At 37.1% G+C, this 22,652-nt stretch overlaps 1 protein-coding gene across 1 annotated transcript in view; it reads right to left on the bottom strand.

The window, feature by feature from the left end:
- Window positions 1-601: 601 nt before the first annotated feature.
- Window positions 602-22,652, bottom strand: part of CIR1 (corepressor interacting with RBPJ, CIR1) — a 40,117-nt gene continuing 18,066 nt past the window's right edge. The window contains exons 8-10 of the mRNA XM_032636756.1: window positions 3,755-3,861; window positions 2,612-2,697; window positions 602-1,394 (exon numbers count right to left, since the gene is read on the bottom strand). Coding sequence (XP_032492647.1) covers window positions 725-1,394; window positions 2,612-2,697; window positions 3,755-3,861 — 863 coding nt within the window. The 3' untranslated portion in view covers window positions 602-724. The remainder of the gene's footprint in view (window positions 1,395-2,611; window positions 2,698-3,754; window positions 3,862-22,652) is intronic.

The following is a 22,652-nucleotide window of genomic DNA, read 5'->3' as shown; positions in this document are numbered from 1 at the left end:
TGTAAATAGCTTCTGACCCTAGAGCAAAACTGAAGGGAAGTTAAAGTCTTAAAGAAATACTGACCAATCCATTACTTAATTCATAGCAGTGAATTTCTACAATGATTACACTTGGCTTCAAGTAAATTCAAATCTTAAGAGTAATAAATTTGAATTGAAAAAAAATAAACTATACCCATTCAATGTACTGTCATTCTTTTAATGATGTTTCAGAACAAAGAAAATGTCACGCAGTTACATGGGGTTTTTGTTATAGGGCACAAGAAACATTAATGAACAGAATTTTTTTTTTTTTTTTTTTGTGGTACGCGGGCCTCTCACTGCTGCGGCCTCTCCTGTTGCGGAGCACAGGCTCCAGACGCACAGGCCCAGCGGCCACGGCTCACAGGCCCAGCCGCTCCGCGGCACGTGGGATCCTCCCGGACCGGGGCACGAACCCGCGTCCCCTGCATTGGCAGGCGGACTCCCAACCACTGCGCCACCAGGGAAGCCCAACAGAAAATATTTTTACAGCCCCCCAATAGATCACTTACAAATATTTGCCAAGTTCATTCTTATGGGATTCATGTAGTTTTGTACCTGATATAACAGTTTACAGAGATGAAAAATTAAAATAGAGCTTTTTTATTAGAAAGACAATAGTACATAATTTAGCCCTTGCTAAAGGTATTCAAGAAGGAAGTGAAGATATTTTTATTTCCAGGTAATTGTCACATACAAGTCTCTATTCTCTACTTCTCCATTCTCTTTGCATCACTCTAGTGTGCCTGTCTCCTGATAATGCCCTGTGCATCTTCCCTCCTCTGTATCTATCTGTGCCGTGGCTTCTGGTGTCATTTCTTCTGTCCCACTCTTCGCTGGGACTTGGCCGTGGCCGTCTTCTTATTTCTCCTGGCTTGTAACCACCATGACTTCTGCTTCGGCTTCTCCTACTCCTCTCATCCCTGCTCTGGCTCCTGCTGCCTCTCTCATTTCTTCCAGATCCTCTCTCCTCTGGACTCTGGTTATGGCTTCTGGGCTTTCTGTCAGAATCAGAATGCCTCCATTTGCTCTTCTCCCCAGAACTCTCTTGTTTTAAAAACCTAGGCTTTTCCTTGTTACTGTGACTGCTAGAACGTTCTTCATCAAGTTTTCTCTTCTTAGACTTGTCTATCTCTTCAGAACCACTGTTGTAATTCCCTGAACGCTTGTGTTTCTTTCTTTTCTTCTTCTGTATTTTTTTTTCTTTGTTGTCACTCTCACTGCTGCTTTCTGAAGTGCCACCAGAGGAGGAAGAGGAAGAGGAGGAGGATTTGTTTTTATGTTTTTTGTGTTTACTTCTGCTCTTCTGAAGCTTTTTCTTTTTTCTATCTTTTCTCTTTTTCTTTTTTTTCTTCTCAAGTCGATCCAATTTCCTGTTATTGGGAAAAAACAGTGACAGGCTATGTAAAAACAGTCCTTTCACCGACAAATATAAAATTTTGAATAGACAATATAGTTTCTTAGAAGCTATTAAAAGTGGTATTCAAATACAAATACATTCTTTACTTTTATTAAATGACAAATCATTTTCTTCCCTGTAAATTATTCAAGTCACATATACTATAATTTAAATTAAAAAATGCATTAACTGTCTCAGTATACTTTCCTCAATAGTAATAACTATTAAAAAAATTCTTACTGAATCAGAATTTGTAATTATATAGTACCCTAAATAAATGGTCATCCTGGCATAAAGAAAAGTTTGTAAGATTAGCTGGACCAACTGCAAACTGAAATATAAAGCTCTAATCAGATGAAACATTAATTTTATGTATGTACTATTTTAAATATGGAAATACCCATTAACATTACACTATCAAATTTCAAGGGCATTTTCTCCAGAAAGTCTGAATAAGTTTAATACATTTTACATTTTTTTAGTATTCTATTTTAGTTACATAAAATAAAATAATCACATATTAGTTTTCAACAATTGTTTAGACTTATAAATAAATAATTAGGACAATTCTATTATGGCATTCTGAATTTCTAAAGAGTATTTCACATTCTCAGAAGAGTAACTTGTTTATATGATATGTTTGAGTTACTCTGAAATAAAAATGTCTTCACTGGATTCTGTCCAGCCATTCTCAAAACTCCACATATTGAAACATCATGAGCTCCCTCTGTTGGACTCAGCAGACATTTCTTGGATTCTTTAATCCAGAGGTAGTCTGTTTAACACGATTCATACTGACTTTAAATTTAAGCATTTTTTGGCATTCCTCATAAAATTGTACAAAATGTAAGAAGAGTAATACATGGCCCACAATCTTCTAAGAACAAACCGTATGCAAAGATATATACAAATCTGTGAAAACTAAAACCTACAAATAAATCTATTTCCAAATTAAATGTTCTGAAAAGTGCAGTGACTTTGCGGTATAAACTGAGTATATAATCTTACATTCATTTTCATATTACTGAAAGAAAGATAAAATTGTACTACTATAGCTGAAGAATAAATCAGTAAATGAATGTGATACATGGTTTAAGTACCTTAAACTTAGGATCAGAGTTGAATATGACACTAAGATGAAACATAAGAAAAAATGTAGTTGAATTCATTAAACAGACACTTTTTAATCACCTGAGAAGTTTCTGTTTTTGTTTGGTTGTTAGTGACTTTAAAAATTCGACTTCTGGATCTTCTTCACCCTCACTTGCAACATATTCCTAAGTCAACAAAGACATCATTAAATTGCTAGATTATAAGACAAGTTAGTTATCAGACAGGAAAGGAAACATTTACAAATAAGAAATTTTGTATTAGGGACATACTGTAAATGAGTATGACATTTTGGATTGGAAAGTGGAATTAAAAAATTTTTGTAGTCTACCTGCCAAGGAGGATCATAATGCCCTAAGAGGTTAAGATGACTGCTTTGCCACCATTAACAACCTTTATCAGGAGAGGACGACAGAGAAGCATAGACAAAATGTTTATAGCATGGCTTCTACTCTCTCAATTTTCTTTTTAATTTAATGGAACATAAAAACCAGGAAGATCATGAACTTTAGGAGAAGGTCAAAACATCCACAATTTTTGCCTTTACAAGTTCAATAGTACATTATCAAGTATATTAAACAGTACAAATACATGATATATACGTTATACGTACAATCCCTAGCAATGTTTGAGAAGGAAGGTGACTCTTTCAGAGCAGTACAAGTTTATGCCAGTGGGAGTCTGGGTTTTAGTCTCAGCTCTGTCTCTAAAAAGCCACATGATCTCAGGGAAATCACCTAACTTCTGAGGGCTCCAGTTTCCTCATTAAATGAAATGAATGGTTTGTATTAGAACATCTGCATTTAACCCTTTAAACTCAACCATTTTCTGGCTCTATGTACACTTTAATCAAGTAACTGTTTAAAATATTTTCCATATTTTTTAGGGGTTTGCTTTTATACACTTCTTCCCATTGGTTCTGTTTAATGTCACTTCATGGGTAAGTTAGCAGGAAGGAAAAAGTAACAACCGTATCACCAGATCAGTTAGATATTTTATCCATATAAACCCAGAGGAGCAGGTTCGTTTATTAAAATATAGGTTTAAAAACATTTCATTTAGGTTAAAATAATAAGCAAAATCAAAATACGTTTTAGGCATTTTCTTTGCTCTATCTTGCCTTCCTATGGATATATACATATTGGAAAACATTAAGTAGCAATTCACAAGCAATCACATTTAGATTTATAGACATTTTCAGCTTACTGATAAAAAGATCATTACCTGTGATGGATCATTTGCGGTCAAGTTTCTCCCCAGTACGTTTCGTTTCAATGCAAACCCACTATTTCTCATCTCCGCTATTAGCTCTGAGGGGTGCATCGATGGTCCTGTTCACAAAAATCACAGTTTGAATGTATCATTTATAACTCTCTACCTTTTTCGGACTCCACAGTAGGAATGCAGTTGAAGCTTTGTTAAGTAAAATCACAGCTAAATCAACTCAATAATCTTCTGCTGAGCAAATAATCAGATATGATTTTCTAAAACAGCAGTCTGGAGATTCAGAATAGAAAATAATTGCATTTTTCTTACGTGCTAGGGGATTCTCTTATGTAACTTTGTCATATTGAAAAAGATACACTTAAGTGTTATCTGCTTGGCAGTTTTTAGTATAAAATCAAAGCAAAATGATAAAAGACTGCAATTAAACTTCTAATAGTTATTCTCTCAGTAAGAATTCAATTTGAAAAGAGATACTTACACATATGCTATCAGTAACAATCAAGTACTTTAGTTAATCTTGCATATATACATTTTCAGAGTTTGAAACTTCTAGTCATTAGTTTGGGGTTGGTGACAAGCAATTTTAGGCTAGCTATAGGTGTGTATGTGTTATATTTTCTACAAGCTGTTGTTTCCACTTTTACAAAATCCCCAAACTTTTTGAAAAGTGAGCTTGTTTTTGGTCACATAATATGCTCTAAAGACAAATAATATGGACTAAACATAGATATAATTAAAAATAAAAAATTTTAAACATCTGCACCCTTCCCTCAAACATTATTATGTTTACATAAGATAGGAAAGATTCTTTCCTCCTTCTTTTATATATTCCAGTTTCACTTTGTTTTCCCTGCAAGTAGCAAATAATGACAACATTTCATGGAAGCTTTTTAGTTTCTGGCCTAAATCATTACACTGCCTTAAAAGAACTGTACTGGGCAATGTATCTGGAATACAGGTAAGAATACGACAGTTCCTGCCAACAAGGAACTCATAAGGGAGGGTGGGGGATAGAGAAATATTCAGAAACTGATACACTAGTTTGTTGATTAAATACGTCATCTAATTTCTTTACCTTTTCCCTGATTTATTGGTCTTTTACTACTTATTTTGCATGCTCACTTACATGTTACCATAAAAAAACAAAAGGCAATAGGCAATATAATTCAAATCTGTTCTCTTGCCAATAGCATCTTTGGTAAAAAGTTTGGTCAGACAAGTTCAGGTATAGGTTAATAACTTTTATTGGACTCTGGGCTTTACCATTCTACTCATATTACCAAAAACAACTGAAAGTTGGCTATAGGTATTAGGGAGATAATTAGAAAAAACTGCCTATTACTGGTGTATGGGAAGTATTAATAATGTGATGCTTTAATTTACTGCAGGAAAAAGCCTTATTTAATTGAAAACAAAACAAAAACATCATAAAGCACCATCTTTATTTCATTGATATTAATATTTCATTTTAAAACAACACTGGATTTTTGGTTTGTTTTTTCTTTTATACAATTAATTTAATTTCCTGTGGATTACTTTAATGACTTCTAGAAAAATTCAATTTGGTTGATAATACTGATAATAATATGTTAAGTAAAAAACTGAATTTTATAAATTCATTTATTTTATTTATTTTTGGCTGCAAAAATATTTTTGCTGCGCGCGGGCTTTCTCTAGTTGTGGCGAGCGGAGGCTACTCTTCGTTGTGGTGCACGGGCTTCTCATTGCGGTGGCTTCTCTTGTTGCAGAGAATGGGCTCTAGGCGTGCGGGCTTCAGTAGTTGTGGCACGCGGACTCAGTAGTTGTGGCTCGCAGGCTCTAGAGCACAGGCTCAGTACTTGTGGCACACAGGCTTAGTCACTCCACGGCATATGGGATCTTCCTGGACCAGGGATCAAACCTGTGTCCCCTGAACTGGCAAGCGGATTCTTAACCACTGCACTACCAGAGAAGTCCCAAAAATTGAACTTTAAATATTAGTGTGGAGTGCCTCTAAATGGCATTGAAGTGCTAATATAATTAATAGCTTTAAATTAATTATAGAGTGTCTCACTTTGGTGGCTTCTCAAACTTCACATGTAGGAACCGAATTTTATAAAGTAGAAAATGTCTTTCCTGAAGTGTCAAAACTACATTTCCTTGTCAACAACTTTTTTAGATGTTCAATGAATTCAGAAAGCAAACATGCTAAGAATTAGGATAAAAACCACTCCAGTAAAGGGCTAAAGAGCTTGGCCATTATGATGAAAGGGTACTGATTTCATCAGTTTTCATCAAAAGATGGGTACTTTTAATAAAATGCTTTAGAAAACATACTTTAAAATTTTTCATTACAGTACTTCCAACTACTTCAAGAAAATGATCTCTCTTTCCCCAGGCTGACAGAGATTATTCAGACTATAAAACAAACATTACTCTTCCATCATTTGTATTTCTCCAAAATCTCAACTGAAATTTTGTAGTACGTATGCTTAGCATATACTTCCACACTGTAAGACTCTAAACAACGTTTAGTGAAGTACCTAACAAATAGTAACTATTATTTTTGTCAGTAGCTATAAAACTTTTGTGATTATTATATATTTTTCACAAAAAATGCTCTTAATAGTAACATTTTTCAAAATCCAGTCTTATTCACTTCTTTTTGTACTTAAACTTTCTCCTTCTATCATCAAAACTTCTAGAAAGATATGACAAGTCAGGTTTAATTAAGATATATTCAGCAAGGTATCTTTATACTTTCATGTTACTGTGGTAGTGGCTATGTAGAGTTAACCTGACAGAAATGACTCCAGCTCTCTGAGAACTCAAAATTTAATTGATATAATATCAATAGATTATATAGGTATGTTGAAGACAGATTTTACAATATGTTCAAATGCAAAATGACTACTTTTTTTGGATGCCTTTATAATTTAAATTACAGATGGAGCTGGGGTTCAGGAAGGTTTGGTTTGCTCTTAAATTTGCTATGGCAGAATGATTCTAGAGAACTCAGAAAAAGGGCATTTGTTTTAAAATGTAGATTTGTGAAGGCTCCTTTCTAGATCACTTCAGTCAGGCTGGGTTAAGCCTCCATAGCTTGAAAACCAGTGTTCCAACGTAGAAAAGTTGGTCCACTGAAGAAACTGTTTTTCAACATTCATTAATTTTGCAAACTTTCTTTGCTGTGATGTGGGTAAGCACCAAAATACTGTGACTATGATATTCAGTTCTATGCCCTGATTAGACCCAGACTATTTTCTACTAGAAAAACAACATGAAGTCAATGTCACAGAAAAAATAAATTCTCAGAAGGCAAATTATGTCGTACAAAATTATGTTTGTAAAGGGTTTAATCCATTCATTAAGAGCATTCATTTTTATAGAACGAAGCAACAGAAGGTAAAAATTGTTCTGTAGTAAAATAGGTATTTTATCAGAGAATAATATAGGAGTCAAAAGTGCTGGCCGTGAGAAAGGCCCTGTCGCCGACTCCCCAATTAGAGGACAGCAGTCCCACGTGAATCCCACAAATGGCACAGGAGGGAGACTAATGCTGAAGGAAGAGATATTCCTGTGTCTCACTGTTAGCCTGGGCCCATCTGCTCTTCCCAAGGACAGAGCTACCTTCCTTCCAAAGTTCACTGTTCCTTTCAAATGAAGCATTACCTTCTACAGTTTTATGGTATTCAGTGGGAAAAAGGACACTGAGTTACAGGTTAAGTATGGCTGTATTAGAAATACTTTCCCCTCCTTCCCCCAAATTTAATACACTAATTTAATTTATAGGGTGCTACTGCTTCCTGAGACTAAAATTCTATTCCTAGAGTGAATATCATTTTGTTTGTGATGACAGTGGTGATTAATTATTTTCCTTCTCATTCTGTGTGTGTATTTTAACTTGATACAATGAAAAAATCTCAAACCTAGGGAGAATAAAGAGTTCTATATATTCATCACACAGCTTCAACAATTATCAATGTTTTGCCATCCTTGTTTTATTTATTACCTCCAGGGTTTTTTGTTTCTTTTTTGATAGAGTATTTTAAATAAAAATTCAGACATCACTTTGGTATATAAATCACTAATATGGGCTATTTCTTAAAAATAAAGCCCTAACACCTTTGTTACACTTATTAATACTGACAGTTATAAAATCCAGTCAACATTCAGATTTCCCCAATTACCTCAAAAAAAATTTTTTTTTACAGTTGGCTTGTTCACATTAGGATCCAAACAAGTTCCACACATTGCATTTGGTTTATGTATCTCTTAAGTCTCTCTCTCCCTCTCTACTTTTGAGGTACAAATGACACATATCTTAAATCTCTTTTAATCTAAAAAAAGGTAGCCACTTTTCCTCCACTCCCCCCTTATTGCTATTCATTTGTTGAAGAAACTGGGTCATTTGTACTGTAGAATCTCCCCCATTCTGGGTAGTGATGTCATTTAATATGTTCTTCTAGCCCTTGTATTTACTGTAAATGAGCAGTTAGATCTAGAGGCTTATTATTACATTATTTTGGTATTTTATAACACATACTTTAGGGGAATAATGGAAAGTTTTCTAAAGTTTGGATTCAGGAAAATGAGACCTGGAAAGAAACACATTTTTGCTAATGAACTAGACTAAGGAAAAAAGGCTGAGACTTCAACCTGGTATGTTCTTGCTTTCATCATGTATTTATTGTAGTCACAGTAACAGTGATACAACCTTAAAAATGCGTGGGTTTGAAAATAAACCCCCAAACACATCACAAATGAATTATGATTCTTATTTCCATGAAAAGTATGACATTGATTTCTTCCTTCTTTCTTACGGTTAAACTGACTATATATTGTGAAAAAGCCACTCCCTGTCACTAAATGTAAAACGGACACTTAGAAACACTAGTAATAGTACACGATCAAGAGGGAGAATTATCACAGTTATCTTACATTTGTATTTGAATCCTAATATTACCTAACCTTTTTGCTTTAAAGAAAGCTTATAGAAAGTTACCTTAAAAAAAGACTGAAAAGGGGGGCACAGCATGCAGCACAAGTCCCAGGGAAAAAGTGAACAAAGCTATTAATAAAGTGTGTGGGTGATTTTTATTTATATAGATGAGAATGTTTTATGTATGATTTTCTAAAGGTTATGCAAGAACCAATTGTACTGAATTGTAATAAAACTGCTCCATACTGAGAATTTTCCTGACACGTTGCCAGTTCATCTTAGTGGAGGCTGGAAACAATAAGGTTTCTTATTGCCCTTATCCTGAGTTCATACTGAAGAAAGCTAATTTGATCTCTATTAAGACATACAATGTAAAAGAAAAATTAAACATTTCATTTTTGTCTGTGTGTCTGGAAAATACACAAAGGCAGGGAAAGATGAAACTGCCCTTATTGTATGCTAGTGAAAAACACTATAAAACACAATCTTGCCTTACAGAATCAATAATGTTAAAGATATTTGAGGTATATCTGATTATGTCTTCACACATATTTTCAACTTAATTTACATGCAGGTATTTTACTGATGATACAACTATCACTAAATACTAAAGTGAATAAAGATAATAAAGTGAATTCATAGTCCTAGAGGACTAAGAAAAATCATTTGTGTTGTGATGAACATGAAGTATTAGAAGTCAGCACTATGTTCTAAAGAAGTTATGAGAATACGAACGCTCTTGAAAAGCTGTGCATCCATGAACCTCAAAAACAGTATGCTGAGTCAAAGAAGTCAGACACAGAAGAACACATACTGTATGATTCCATTTATATGAAGTTCATGGACAGGTAAAAGTAATATATGGGATTAGAAATGAGAGTAGTAGTTGTAGGTGGAGGATGCCAACTGGAAGGGGATAGAAGGGTATTTACCAGGGTGACAGCAATGCTCTATGCTCTGTATTTGTCAGAAACATTGGTTACATGGGTGCATACATTTGTCAAACTCAATCTACACTTAAGACCAGTGCATTTTACTTAAAAATAAATTAAATCAGTCAACAGTAATTACTGAATGACTGAGTTACTATAGACTCTCACTACATTTCTATACTAGATCTCTCTCAAACTATGGAGAGAGCCCTGCATAGGGAATTTCAACTTATTCTTCCCTAGTATATAACATAGAAAGTGATTTTACAAATCAATATGTATTATTGAGGGCTTATTATTTTATCTCACTAAGTACTTGAAAATAAAGAATGGAGAACTTGGTTTTTGCCTTCAAGCTTATAATCTTTTTTGGGAAAATTAGTTAATATAAAAGAATAGGAAAAATATAAATTATAAATTTGTGTTATAAGATATATTCAGAGAATAAGATGATAAACAGTGATGTTTAGTACAGTTAGCAAAGCCTAACTCTTCAGCCACTCACTGAACTATTATTTAGTAAGCATGTGCACTGTGGAAAGCATTGGGAATACAAAAATAAATAAGATACATTACATATTTCAGAAAAGCAATACTTTCTAGGAAAGAACTAGAAACTGAGTTTGACTTTCAAACTCATAGGATTTAGAAAAAGGTAAAAAATATGGCATTTTAAATGAGTGGAACATGACGAAGGTTCATGTTAACTTAAGTTTGATTTGGGTAGAATTAATATTTACTAGGTAGACTACACTTCATTCATTCTCCTTTACCCAGGTAATCAGTAGTTAATTTCCTTTACTTGAAGTTGGCAGACCTTGAGTAGATGGAATGATATTAACAGGAAGAGTCATGTAAAAGAGAGTTATGATTGGGATCTGAGAATCATAATACCCCTTTGAGATTGGGGAGGTGTAGCCTCCACTAGCCCCACATATGCCTTTAACACAGAGCAGAGCCATTTACTGACAGGATTGCAATTAATTTGTTAATGTCAATGGAATTTCAAGGCATAGCCACTCTAACACCACATTTAATCACTGAATTGTAATAGTGCTTATAAATAGTTCAAAATGAGTAACCATCTGTAGTCACTTAAAATAGCCAAAATTTAAAGTACTAATCAAGAACATCAATTTGACCTTTGAAACACTATGAATTGACAAGTTTTACTGAATAATCTCTTTAATAGGTCAATATTTCTTTTTAGATAATTAGTTTTCTCATGCATTTAAAAACATGTATGTTCCCGACTTATCAAATTTTTTTAAAACTTATTTTATGTTTTTTTTTAAATTAAATTTTTATTTTTGGCTGCACTGGGTCTTCGTTGCTGTGCGCGGGCTTTCTCTAGTTGCAGCGAGTGGGCCTCACTGTGGTGGCGTCTCTTGTTGCAGAGCACAGGCTCTACGCACGTGGGCTTCAGTAGTTGCAGCACGCGGGCTCTAGAGCGCAGGCTCAGTAGTTGTGGCGCACGGGCTTAGTTGCTCTGCGGCATGTGGGATCTTCCCAGACCAGGGCTCAAACCCATGTCCCCTGCACTGGCAAGCGGATTCTTATCCACTGCACCACCGGGGAAGTCCCTAAAACTTTTTATTTTATATTGGAGTATAGCCGATTAACAATGCTGTGATAGTTTCAGGTATACCACAGAGCGACTCAGCCATACACATACATGTATCCATTCCCCCCCAAACTCCCCTCCCATCCAGGTTGCCACATAACAGTAAGCAGAGTTCCCTGTGCTATAACAGTAGGTCCTGGTTGGTTATGCGTTTTAAATACAGCAGTGTGTACATGTCAATCCCAAACTCCCTAACTATCCCTTCCCTCCACCCTTCCTCCCTGGTAACCATATGTTTGTTCTCTCCCTTCCTCCCTGGTAACCATATGTTTGTTCTCTAAGTCTGTAAGTCTGTTTCTGTTTTGTAAATAAGTTCATTTGTATCATTTCTTTTTAATTTCTGTGTATAAGCGATATCATATGACATTTCTCTTTCTCTGACTTCACTCAGTATGACAATCTCTAGGTCCATCTATGTTGCTGCAAATGGCATTATTTCATTATTTTTTATGGCTGAGTAACTACTGACAAGGGCTTAATTTTCAAAATATACAAAGAGCTCATACATCTCAATAACAAACAACCACACAACTACATATTAAAGGAGAGAAGAAGTGGTGCCTGCCTAACTTTCCTTTTTATTTTGAGGTCAATCCTTTATTAGTTTTAAAATCCACCTATTTGAAGAGTTTAGCTTTAAAGGGATTCTGGTAACAAATACTTTTTCTGCAGTAGAATTATGTTGAAGGATTTAAAAAAAATTCTGCCATCAGATGTAGGGCTATCTCAGTAGCTATCCTGGGAGGATTCAACTTCTTCAAGGAGTTACATAAAAGAACTCCGTAACAGATAAGGGCCGGATGTGCCAGAAGGGCAACTGAGTTTATCATCTTTTTTTCTAAACAAAGTCCCTCCAGCATGCTCCAGCATGCTCCTAGGTGTCCTTCTAGTACAAGCTTATGATCAGACAATTATTTTGTTAAATTTCCCAAACATATTCTCAAGCAACAAAAATTCCTCCAACATGACAGGTTGATGGAAAGATGGAGGAGCAGCATGTGGGAGTACTACCGCAGGAAACTGCTATTAGTACTACAGCTTAGTGTAATATTCTTCAACAAAAATTAAATCAAGACTTAGGGGAAATAAGGCAAGGAAAAGAGCACTGATATGTAAACAAATGTTTGCAACAAGTATAAAATAATACTTTCCTCAATTTAAGCTATTATTAATTTTCATATTGTTTAAATGCACTAAAACCTTTGGCGTACACAAGACTGGTTAGAGAAACCTGAAACATTAAGTACCAATCATCATTTTAGCTGTCAGTGGTATGGCTGGATCTCATACTTAAGCGTTATAAAGAAAAAGAAATTTTGTATATGTCAAGAATATCCAGTGATACCATTTTGCATTTAAAATTTACTTTGATTAAAAACGTGAAATTTACCATATTATCATATAGAGTCAGTTCCAAATATTCTTAAAATTAAGTTTAAAAAAATGGCAGGGGGCTTCCCTGGTGGCGCAGTGGTTGAGAGTCCGCCTGCCGATGCAGGGGACATGGGTTCGTGCCCCGGTCCAGGAAGATCCCACATGCTGCGGAGCGGCTGGGCCCGTGAGCCATGGCCGCTGAGCCTGTGTGTCCGGAGCCTGTGCTCTGCAACGCGAGAGCCCACAACAGTGAGAGGCCTGTGTACCGCCCCAAAAAAAAAAATGGCAGGGACTTCCCTGGTGGCACAGTGGTTAAGAATCCTCCTGCCAATGCAGGGGACACAGGTTTGTGCCCTGGTCTGGGAAGATCCCACATGCCACAGAGCAACTAAGCCCATGCACCACAACTACTGAGCCCGTGCTCTAGAGCCCGTGAGCCACAACTACTGAGCCCATGTGCCACAACTACTGAAGCCTGTGCACCTAGAGCCCGTGATCTGCAACGAGAAGCCACCACAATGAGAAGCTCGCATACTGCAACAAAGAGTAGCCCCTGCTCGCCGCAACTAGAGAAAGTCCACACACAGCAACAAAGACCCAACGCAACCAAAAATAAATAATAAATAAATAAATTTTAAAAATCATTTAAAAAAATGGCAAAGTAACTTTAAATATATAGCAACTTAAACCTAAAAAAACAAAAGTCAAATAATTACTACAATATGAATCTTATGTTAACAAATTTCGAATCAATGTTTCTTCACTTTTATGTTGCTTTTACAACTTTTAGGCTTCAGTCCAATATATGAAGAGCCTGAAATTCCTCCCATTCTCACAACAAGAAAAAAGCTGAAAAAAGTGAACATCAATAAATCTTATAGATCTATCGGAGAATTGAGATCACAGAGCAAATCACTGCCCCCAAATGGGAGAGACAGGTGATACAGAGACTCAGTTTAACCGAGACCAGAAACCAACAGAGCCAGCAATTGGTAGAAATACTTAAATGATAACTGACTATTCTTGGAGACTGAGCAAGGACTAGCTTGAGAGATGAAAACTCCTGGGGGCTCAACCTTAAAGGGGCCCCAACACTTCTGTGAGTTTTACTTCCAGAAGCCCCACCAGGTTCTCACTGTGAACATCAAATAACAATCCCCTTGTACTTCCAACAGTGGGAAGGGAAAAGTAATCATCTTGAAATACGCCCAGAGCATTTTGTTGTCCTGAACAAATGCTTACCCTCAAAGGAAGCTATTTCACCAGAGCCTAACCTATGTGGGTGAAGAAAAAAAGCTGAGAAGTGGGGGAAAAAAAGCTGAGAAACACACGTGAAGGTTACTTCCCAGGGGCAGAAGCTCACTAAAAAACTGAAACCTAGTCATAGGATTATAGAATGCTTCCCCTCCCCTCATATCTTACCACTACAACAGTAGGGCTCCTGTAAAATAACATAAGATTACAACTGAAGCCAGGCTCAGCCTCTATTAACAGAGTCTGTAGGGAAACCCAAAGATAACAGAGGAGACCAAAACAATGACACCAGAGGATATTTATCCTCTAAAATCTACAGCTATAGCAAAGAGTAAATACAACCTAACTCCTAGCCAGATAAACATAAAACCTCACACTAAAGGCCTATTTATCTCAGTTCTGTCTACCTGATACACCATGTCTGGCTTTCAACAAAAAATTACAAGTATGATAAGAGGCAAAAACCACAGTCTGGAAAGACAAAGCAAGCATCAGAATCAAGCTCAGCTATAATGAAGATTCTGGAATTATCAGACTGGGAATCTAAAATAACTAAGATTCATATGCTAAGGGCTCTAATGGAAAAAGTGGACAACATGCAAAACAGATAGGTACTGTAAGCAGAGAAATGGAAACTCTGAGAAAGAATCTAATGGAAATGACAGAAATAAAAAACACTAATAGAAATGGAGAATGCTTTTGATGAGGTCATCAGTAGACTAGGCATAACTGAGGAAAGAATCAGTAAGCTTTAAGATAGGTCAACAGAAACTTCTTAAACTGAACAGAAAATTAAAAAAAAAAAAGGGAACCCAGAATATCCAAAAACTGTAGGACAATTACAAAAGGTGTAACATATGTACAACAGGAATACCAGAAGGGAAAGAGAGAAGACAGAAAAGAACAGAAAAAAATATTTGAAATAATAATGGCTGAGATTTCTCAAGACTAATGATAGACACCAAACCACAAATCCAGGAAGCTCAGAGAACATGGAGCAGGATAAATACCAAAAATCTGTACCTAGGTATATGATATTCAAACTGCAGAAAATCAAAGATGAAGAGAAAATCTTGAAAGATGTCGGAGGGGGAAAAAAACCTTACCAGGAGAGGAACAAGGATAAGAATCGTGAGACTTCTCTTAAGAAACCATGCAAGCAAGAGGAGAGTGGAGTGAAATATTTAAAGGTTGAAAGGAAAAACCTACCAACATAGAAATTATCCAGTATCCAGTAAAATTATCCTTCAAAAGTGAAGAAGAAATACTTTCTCAGGCAAACAAAAATTGAGGAACATGTTACTAGTAGACCTGCCTTTCAAGAAATATTAAAAAGAAGTTATTCAGAAAGAAGGAAATGACATAGATCAGAAACTTAGATCTACATAAAGAAAGAGCATTTGATAAGAAATAAAAGATACAATATTTTATGTTTTTTATTCTTAACTGATCTAACAGATAACATATTATTCAAAATAATAACAGCAAGAATAAACTGGATGCATTATAACTTATGGATAAATGACATGTATGACAGTAATGTTATAAGAGACAGGAGAAAGGAATTGTGTTGTATAACAGATATTGGTTTACTCTGTTATAAGGTACTGGCACTACTCATGAAGTGGTACAGTGTTATTTGTAAGTGGACTTAGATTAGCTGTAAATGTATACTGCAAATTCTAGGGCAACAACTAACATTTTTTAAAAATTAAGCATAATTGATATGCTAAGAGAGGAGAGAAAATGGAATCACATAAAATACTCAAAACCAGAGAAAGCAGAGAGTGGAAGACAAAAACAAAGAACAAGGGGGCTTCCCTGGTGGCGCAGTGGTTGAGAGTCCGCCTGCCGACGCGGGGGACACGGGTTCGTGCCCCGGTCCGGGAAGATCCCACATGCCACGGAGCAGCCGGGCTTGTGAGCCGTGGCCGCTGGGCCTGCGCATCCGGAGCCTGTGCTCCGCGGCGGGAGAGGCTGCGGCAGTGAGAGGCCCGCATATCGCAAAAAAAAACCAAAAAAACAAAGAGCAAGGGCAACAAATAGAAAACAATTATAAATATGGCAGATTTTAATCCAATTATGTCAATAATAGATTAAAAAAAGATCCAACTCTGTGTTGTCTACAGAAACCCAAGTTAAATATAAAGACACAGAGAGAGAGATTAAAGGAAAGATATGGAGAAAGATATACCATGCTAACACTAATAAAATAAAGCTGGAGTATTACATTATTTTCAGATAAAGCAGATTTCAGACCAAGGAAATTTATCAAGGATAAAGAAAGACAATTACATAATGAAAAAGGGGCTCATTCTCCAAGACATAACAATCCCAAATGTATATGCACCTAACAACAGAGCAGTAAAATATGTGAGGCCAAAACTAACAGAAGTGTTTTTAGAAATAGACAAATCCCCAACTACAGTTGGAGACTTCAGTGCTCCTCTCTCAGAAATGGACAGATCCAGCAGGCAGAAAATCAGCAGGGTATAGTTGAACAGCACCATCTATCAACCTGATCTAGTTGTTATTTATTGAGTACTTCATCTAACAACAGCAGAATACACATACTTAAGCTCATATGGCAGCAGTCCCCAACCTTTCTGGCACCAGGGTCCGGTTTCATGGAAGACAATTTTAACACGGACGGGGGGTGGGGGGTGGGATGGTATGGTTCAGGCGGTAACGCGAGTGATGGGGAGCGATGGGGAACAGCAGATGAAGCTTCGCTTGCTCACCCACCACTCACCTCCTGCCGTGTGGCCCAGTTCCTAACAGGCCACAGACCGGTACTGGTCCACGGCCCAGGGGTTGGGGACCCCTGTCATATGGAACAGTCACCAAGACCACATGCTGAGCCATAACCTTAGCATATACCTTAATACTAAAAGAATAGAAATCATACAAAGAATGCTCTCAGACCAAAATGGAATTAAACTAGAAACGAATAACAGAATGATAGCCAGAAAATCCCCAAATATTTGGAGATTAAATAAACACACTCCTAAATAACACTCAGATAGAAGAAGTCTCAAGAGAAACTTAATATTTTGAACTAAATGAAAATGAAAATACAACTGTTGTATAATGAAGAACTCTGTCCCCAATTCGTGGAAGGGAGCCTCTAAATCTCAGAGTTTTCTTGAGTGATAGGAGTGTCTTTGTTATTCATGGTGAGCCCCTAGACAGGTTTTGCCAAGGAGATGACTCAGGATGGGGCTGGCCACACCAGAAAGGCTAACCATGTGATTAAAGAGTTGGAGCTTTGAGCCACATATCAGCCTGACCTCTGGTGGAAGGGAGAGGGACTAGAGATTGAGTTCAACCACATGGCCAATGATTCAATGAATCATGCCCATGTAATTAAATCCTAATAAAAACTCTGGACAGCCTGGATGAGTTTCCCTCATTAACAATACTCTGTGCATATTGGTGTACGTCAATAGGTAAAGAAGATGACATGTCCAGACCCGTGGAGAGAGGACACTGAAGCTACGTGTTTGGGGTAGGGAGAGGCAAGGAAATTTTGTGTTAAAGTGTGAAATTTTTCATTGCCTAGGACTGGGGGAGACTGGGGACTGGGGATAAGAACTGAGGGGCGTGGGGTTTCATTTTGAGGAAATGAAAATGTTCTAAAATTGACTGTGGTAATGGATGTACAACTCTGAATATGCAAATTCAAAGCCACTGAATTGTATACTTCAAATGGGTGAACTGTATTGTATGTAAATTATGACTCAATAAAGCTATTAAAAACACTTGCTCAAGGAAATGAAAAGACAAGCCACAGACTTGGAGAAAATATTTGCAGAAGACATATCTGATAAAGGACTGATACCACAAATATATAAAGAATTCTTAAAACTCAACAATAAGAAAGCAAATAACCCAGTTTAAAAAAATGGGCCAAAGGCCTAACAGATACCTCTCCAAGAAGATATACAGATGGCAAATAAGCATATGAATAGATGTGCTGCATAACGTCATCAGGGAAATGAAAAATAGAACAATGAGATACCACTACATACCTACTAGAATGACCAAAATTCCTAACACGGACAATGCCAAATGCTGGTGAGGCTGTGGAGCTACAGGAACTCTCATTCATTGTTGGTGGGAATGTAAAATGGTGCAACTACCTTGGATCAGTTTGGCAGTTTCTTATAAAACTAAATATACTCTTACCACATGATCCAGCAATCACATTCCAAAAACCTGCACATAGATGTTTATAGCAGCTTTATTCGTAACTGCCAAAACATGGAAGCAACCAAGATGTCCTTCAGCAGGTGAATGGATCAATAAACTGGTACATCCAGACAATGTGCTATTATTCAGCACTAAAAACAAATACACTATCAAGCCGTGAAGAGACATGGAGGAACCTTAAATGCATATTACTAAGTGAAAGAAGCCAATCTGAAAAGGCCACATACTATAGATTCCAACTGTATGACCTTCAGGAAAAGGTGAAACTATGGAGACAGTAAAAAGATCAGTGGTTGGTAGGGGTTAGAGGGGAGCGGGGGATGGATACTCCGAGCACAGATGATTTTTTAGGGCAGTGAAACTACTCTGTATGATACTATAATGGTGGATACATGCCATTATACATTTGTCCAAACCCATGGAATGTACAACACCAAGGGTGAGCCCTAAGGTAAACTATGGACTTTGGGTGATAATGATGTGTCAATGTAGGTTCATCAACTATAACAAATGTACCACTCTGATGGGGGATGCTGATAATGGGGGAGGCTATGTATTTGTGGAGGCAGGTGGTATATGGGAACTCTCTGTGCTTTTCTCTCAATTTTGCTATGAACCTAAAACTGCTCTTAAAAAAAAGTCTTTTAAGAAAAAACACAAATAAGACTGAAACAAAACAAACAAAAAGATTAAGTAGTAGACATACAGATATCTGTGACCATTAAATCTACTAAAGCCAAACCAAACAAAACAAAACAAAAAAACCCACTTGCCTTGTTGAAAACCCCCACTGTGGATTTAAAAAATGATGTTTAATTTCAATATACATTAAAAACATGAGTAAGTAACAGAAGGTAAGAGGCAATGATAAGAGTAAGGGTTGGGCTTCCCTGGTGGTGCAGTGGTTGAGAATCTGCCTGCCAATGCAGGGGACACGGGTTTGAGCCCTGGTCTGGGAGGATTCCACATGCCACGGAGCAGCTAAGCCTGTGCGCCACAACTGCTGAGCCTGTGCCATGGAGCCTGCGAGCCACAACTAGAGCCCGTGTGCTGCAACTACTGAAGCCCACGCGCCTAGAGCCCGTGCTCCGCAGCGGAAGAGGCCACCACAATGAGAAGCCTGCGCACCACAACAAAGAGTAGCCCCCACTCACCGCAACTGGAGAAGGCCCATGCGCAGCGGTGAGGACCCAACGCAGCCAAGGATAAATGAATAAAATAAATAAATTTATTTCAAAAAAACAAAAACAAAAAACAATAACCTAATCTTAACCTTAAGAAGCAAACTAAAACCAAAGCAAAAAGAAAGAAAGGAACAATAGATATTGGGGTGAAAATTTATGAAATAGAGAATAAAATACAATAGAGAACATCAACAACAACAACAACAAAAAAGAGTAAGGGCTACAGAGTATAAACAAAAGGCTGGTGGGTCAGGCATTTAGTTATGTTGTAATATAAAAATATTTTATAAAAATTCAGTCACCACTGAAGCTTGTAAGTTTTATATATAATTTTGATATATCTAGAGTGGACAAAAACTTATAAAGTTAAGATGATCTTATCAGTAGAAAAGATATTCTAAACCAGCTTAGCCAAAAGAAGCATTTTGATTGCCTTATTTAACTTTGTAAAGGAGAAGTAAATCTTATAGCTGGTCTCTGTAAACCTCACAGCTGGAATGTTCTAACAGCACCTTGCAGTTTCCAGTGATCAAAGTAAGTTACTTTATGTACTAAACTAAGAATTTCATAATAGAAATAATGTAACACCAGGGGGTGCAGTTATCATGAAATAATTACACTCCTGGGAGATTACAGGCACAAGGCTGTACCCCAGGGGTGTGATTATCCCATGATAACCGTATCCACTGAAATTGCCTTATTGCAAAAATAATCTCTATTCACTGGTGAGACATTATTCAATAGGTGATTTTTTTAAATGAAAAGTTTTTAGCTTGAATCAGCAAGTGGATTAGGAAATTGGCCAGTTTATTATTCATTGCATTCAAATTTTGAATATAACATCATTATTTGCTTTCCTCTTTGATACAGTAGAGTATTTTTGATTTGGTTTTGAGAAACCTTTAGGAGTTTCTAATAATGTTAGTTAAGTGGTATCGCTAAATTCAGGTCAAACTTTAAAAGGTATTAAGTGAGCAAAACCATTTAAAATAATTTATTTCTATGTATAAATTTTAATTCCTCTAATATTCCTTTAAAAACTATAAATGTATAACCACTGTTAATATTTTAGTGTATCTCCTTCCAGGCATTTTTATTTTTCTAAAAGTATCTCTCTATATGTCTACCTAAACATATAGAGAAACATGAATGGAATCCATGTAATTACCTTGTTTTTTTTTTTTTTTTTGCGGTACGCGGGCCTCTCACCGTTGTGGCCTCTTCCGCTGCGAAGCACAGGCTCCGGACGCGCAGGCTCAGCGGCCACGGCTCACGGGCCCAGCCGCTCCGCGGCATGTGGGATCCTCCCAGACCGGGGCACGAACCCGCGTCCCCTGCATCGGCAGGCGGACTCTCAACCACTGCGCCACCAGGGAAGCCCCTACCTTGTTTTATAATGTTTATTTGACCAAATGTTGTAAACAACATCCATTCATTAAGAAATCTTCCTGTCATTTTTTTTTTTTTTTTTTTTTGGGGTATGCGGGCCTCTCACTGTTGTGGCCTCTCCCGTTGCGGAGCACAGGCTCCGGACGCGCAGGCTCAGCGGCCATGGCTCACAGGCCCAGCAGCTCTGCGGCATGTGGGATCTTCCCAGACCGGGGCACGAACCCGTGTCCCCTGCATCGGCAGGCGGACTCTCAACCACTGCGCCACCAGGGAAGCCCCTCTTCCTGTCATTTTTAATGGCTGCATAGTATAGTATTCCCCTGTGGCAATATCCCATAATTATTCACTTACATCCTTTTATTAGATATTTAGGTTCTCTACCTGTCTTACTATTATACACAATGCTTTACGACAAAAATCTTGGGACGTATCAATGATTATTTCTGTAGGATAAATTTATGACTGTGTAATATTAGTAAAACATAATTTAAACAGAAAAAACAAGGTCCTGTTTCCCAAATCTTCCGTTGTTCTTACATACAGCTGAAGCTGATGGTTCTCAACGCTGACAGTGCATCAGAAATAGATCAGTAACTTTCATCATCTTATGTGGTATCACAGATGGTGAAAGTTACTGATCTATTTTTACCATAATCTTATCACAGAGTTCAGTGCTTTGAGGTATTCTTAGAAAAGTAAGACACAGGATTTAAGAAATTTAAAATACTGCTTCTTATTTTTTTTTTTCTTTACTTGATATATCCTGGTATACCCTCATGTGTCAATAGATTGTCAATATAGATCAATAGCTTGATTCATATATCTATATCTAATGGCTATATGGTATTCCATTTTGGCTATATTGGTATTCCAATTAATTCCATAATTAATTTATTTTAAAAATTAGAAAAAAATTTTTGGCCATGCTGCGCATCATGCAGGATCTTAGTTCCCTAACCAGGGATTAAACCTGTGCCCCCTGCAGTGGAAGCGTGGAGTCTTAACCCCTGGACCGCCAAGGAAGTCCCCATAATTAATTTTTAAAAAATACACCAATAGGGCTTCCCTGGTGGCACAGTGGCTAAGAATCCGCCTGCCAATGCAGGTGACACAGGTTCAGTCCCTGGTCCAGGAAGATCCCACATGCCATAGAGCAACTAAGCCCATGAGCCACAACTACTGAGCCTGTGCTCTAGAGCCCGCAAGCCACAACTACTGAAGCCCACGCACCTAGAGCCCGTGCTCTGCAACAAGAGAAGCCACTGCAACAAAGAGTAGCCCCCGCTTGCCACAACTAGAGAAAGCCCGTGCGCAGCAACGAAGACCCAATGCAGCCAAAAATAAATAAATAAAATAAACATATATGTAAAAAAATACATCAATAAAGTGTATGTGCCCGGTGCTATTCTAAGCACTACACATGTATTAACTCATTTAGTTCTCTTAACAACCTTATGAGGTAGGTACTAGTATAATACCTATTTTACAGACACCGCAAACTGAGGCACAGAGCAGTTAGGCAGCTTGCTTAAAGTCACATGGCTACTAAGTAGAGAGCAGGGGTTCCAAATCAGGCATCTACATACCTCCACACCTCCAGAGTCTGAACTTACGGTTCCTTCTGTGTGGAAGCTTGTTCCTTTTGCCTGAGATACCAAATGCTCTTCTCCCAGATCCCGCATGGTTGCATTTTTCTGTCATCTAGGTCTCAGCCTAACATCACTTCCTCAGAGGGGCCCTTCCTGACCACCTCATCTAGTTATTCCCCATTTAGTTCTTATCACAGTATCCAATGTAATTTTAATTACAGAATTTATAAATACCTAGTACTTTCTTATTTATTAGTTTATTTTGTGTCATTCCCAATAGAATGAAAGTAAGAACCTCTTCTGTATTGCTACTGTGTTCTGAGAGCCTAGAAAAATGGCTGGCACAGAGTAAGCAATCCATACGTGATTGTTGAATAAATGAGTGAGTTTATTTTACCAACACCTTATTGACAGAC

Source organism: Phocoena sinus, chromosome 7 (genome assembly GCF_008692025.1).
Source record: "Phocoena sinus isolate mPhoSin1 chromosome 7, mPhoSin1.pri, whole genome shotgun sequence".
In the NCBI taxonomy this organism is placed as follows: domain Eukaryota; kingdom Metazoa; phylum Chordata; class Mammalia; order Artiodactyla; family Phocoenidae; genus Phocoena; species Phocoena sinus.
Note: the sequence above shows the minus strand (reverse complement) of the source record. Positions and strands in the feature narration are given on the sequence as shown.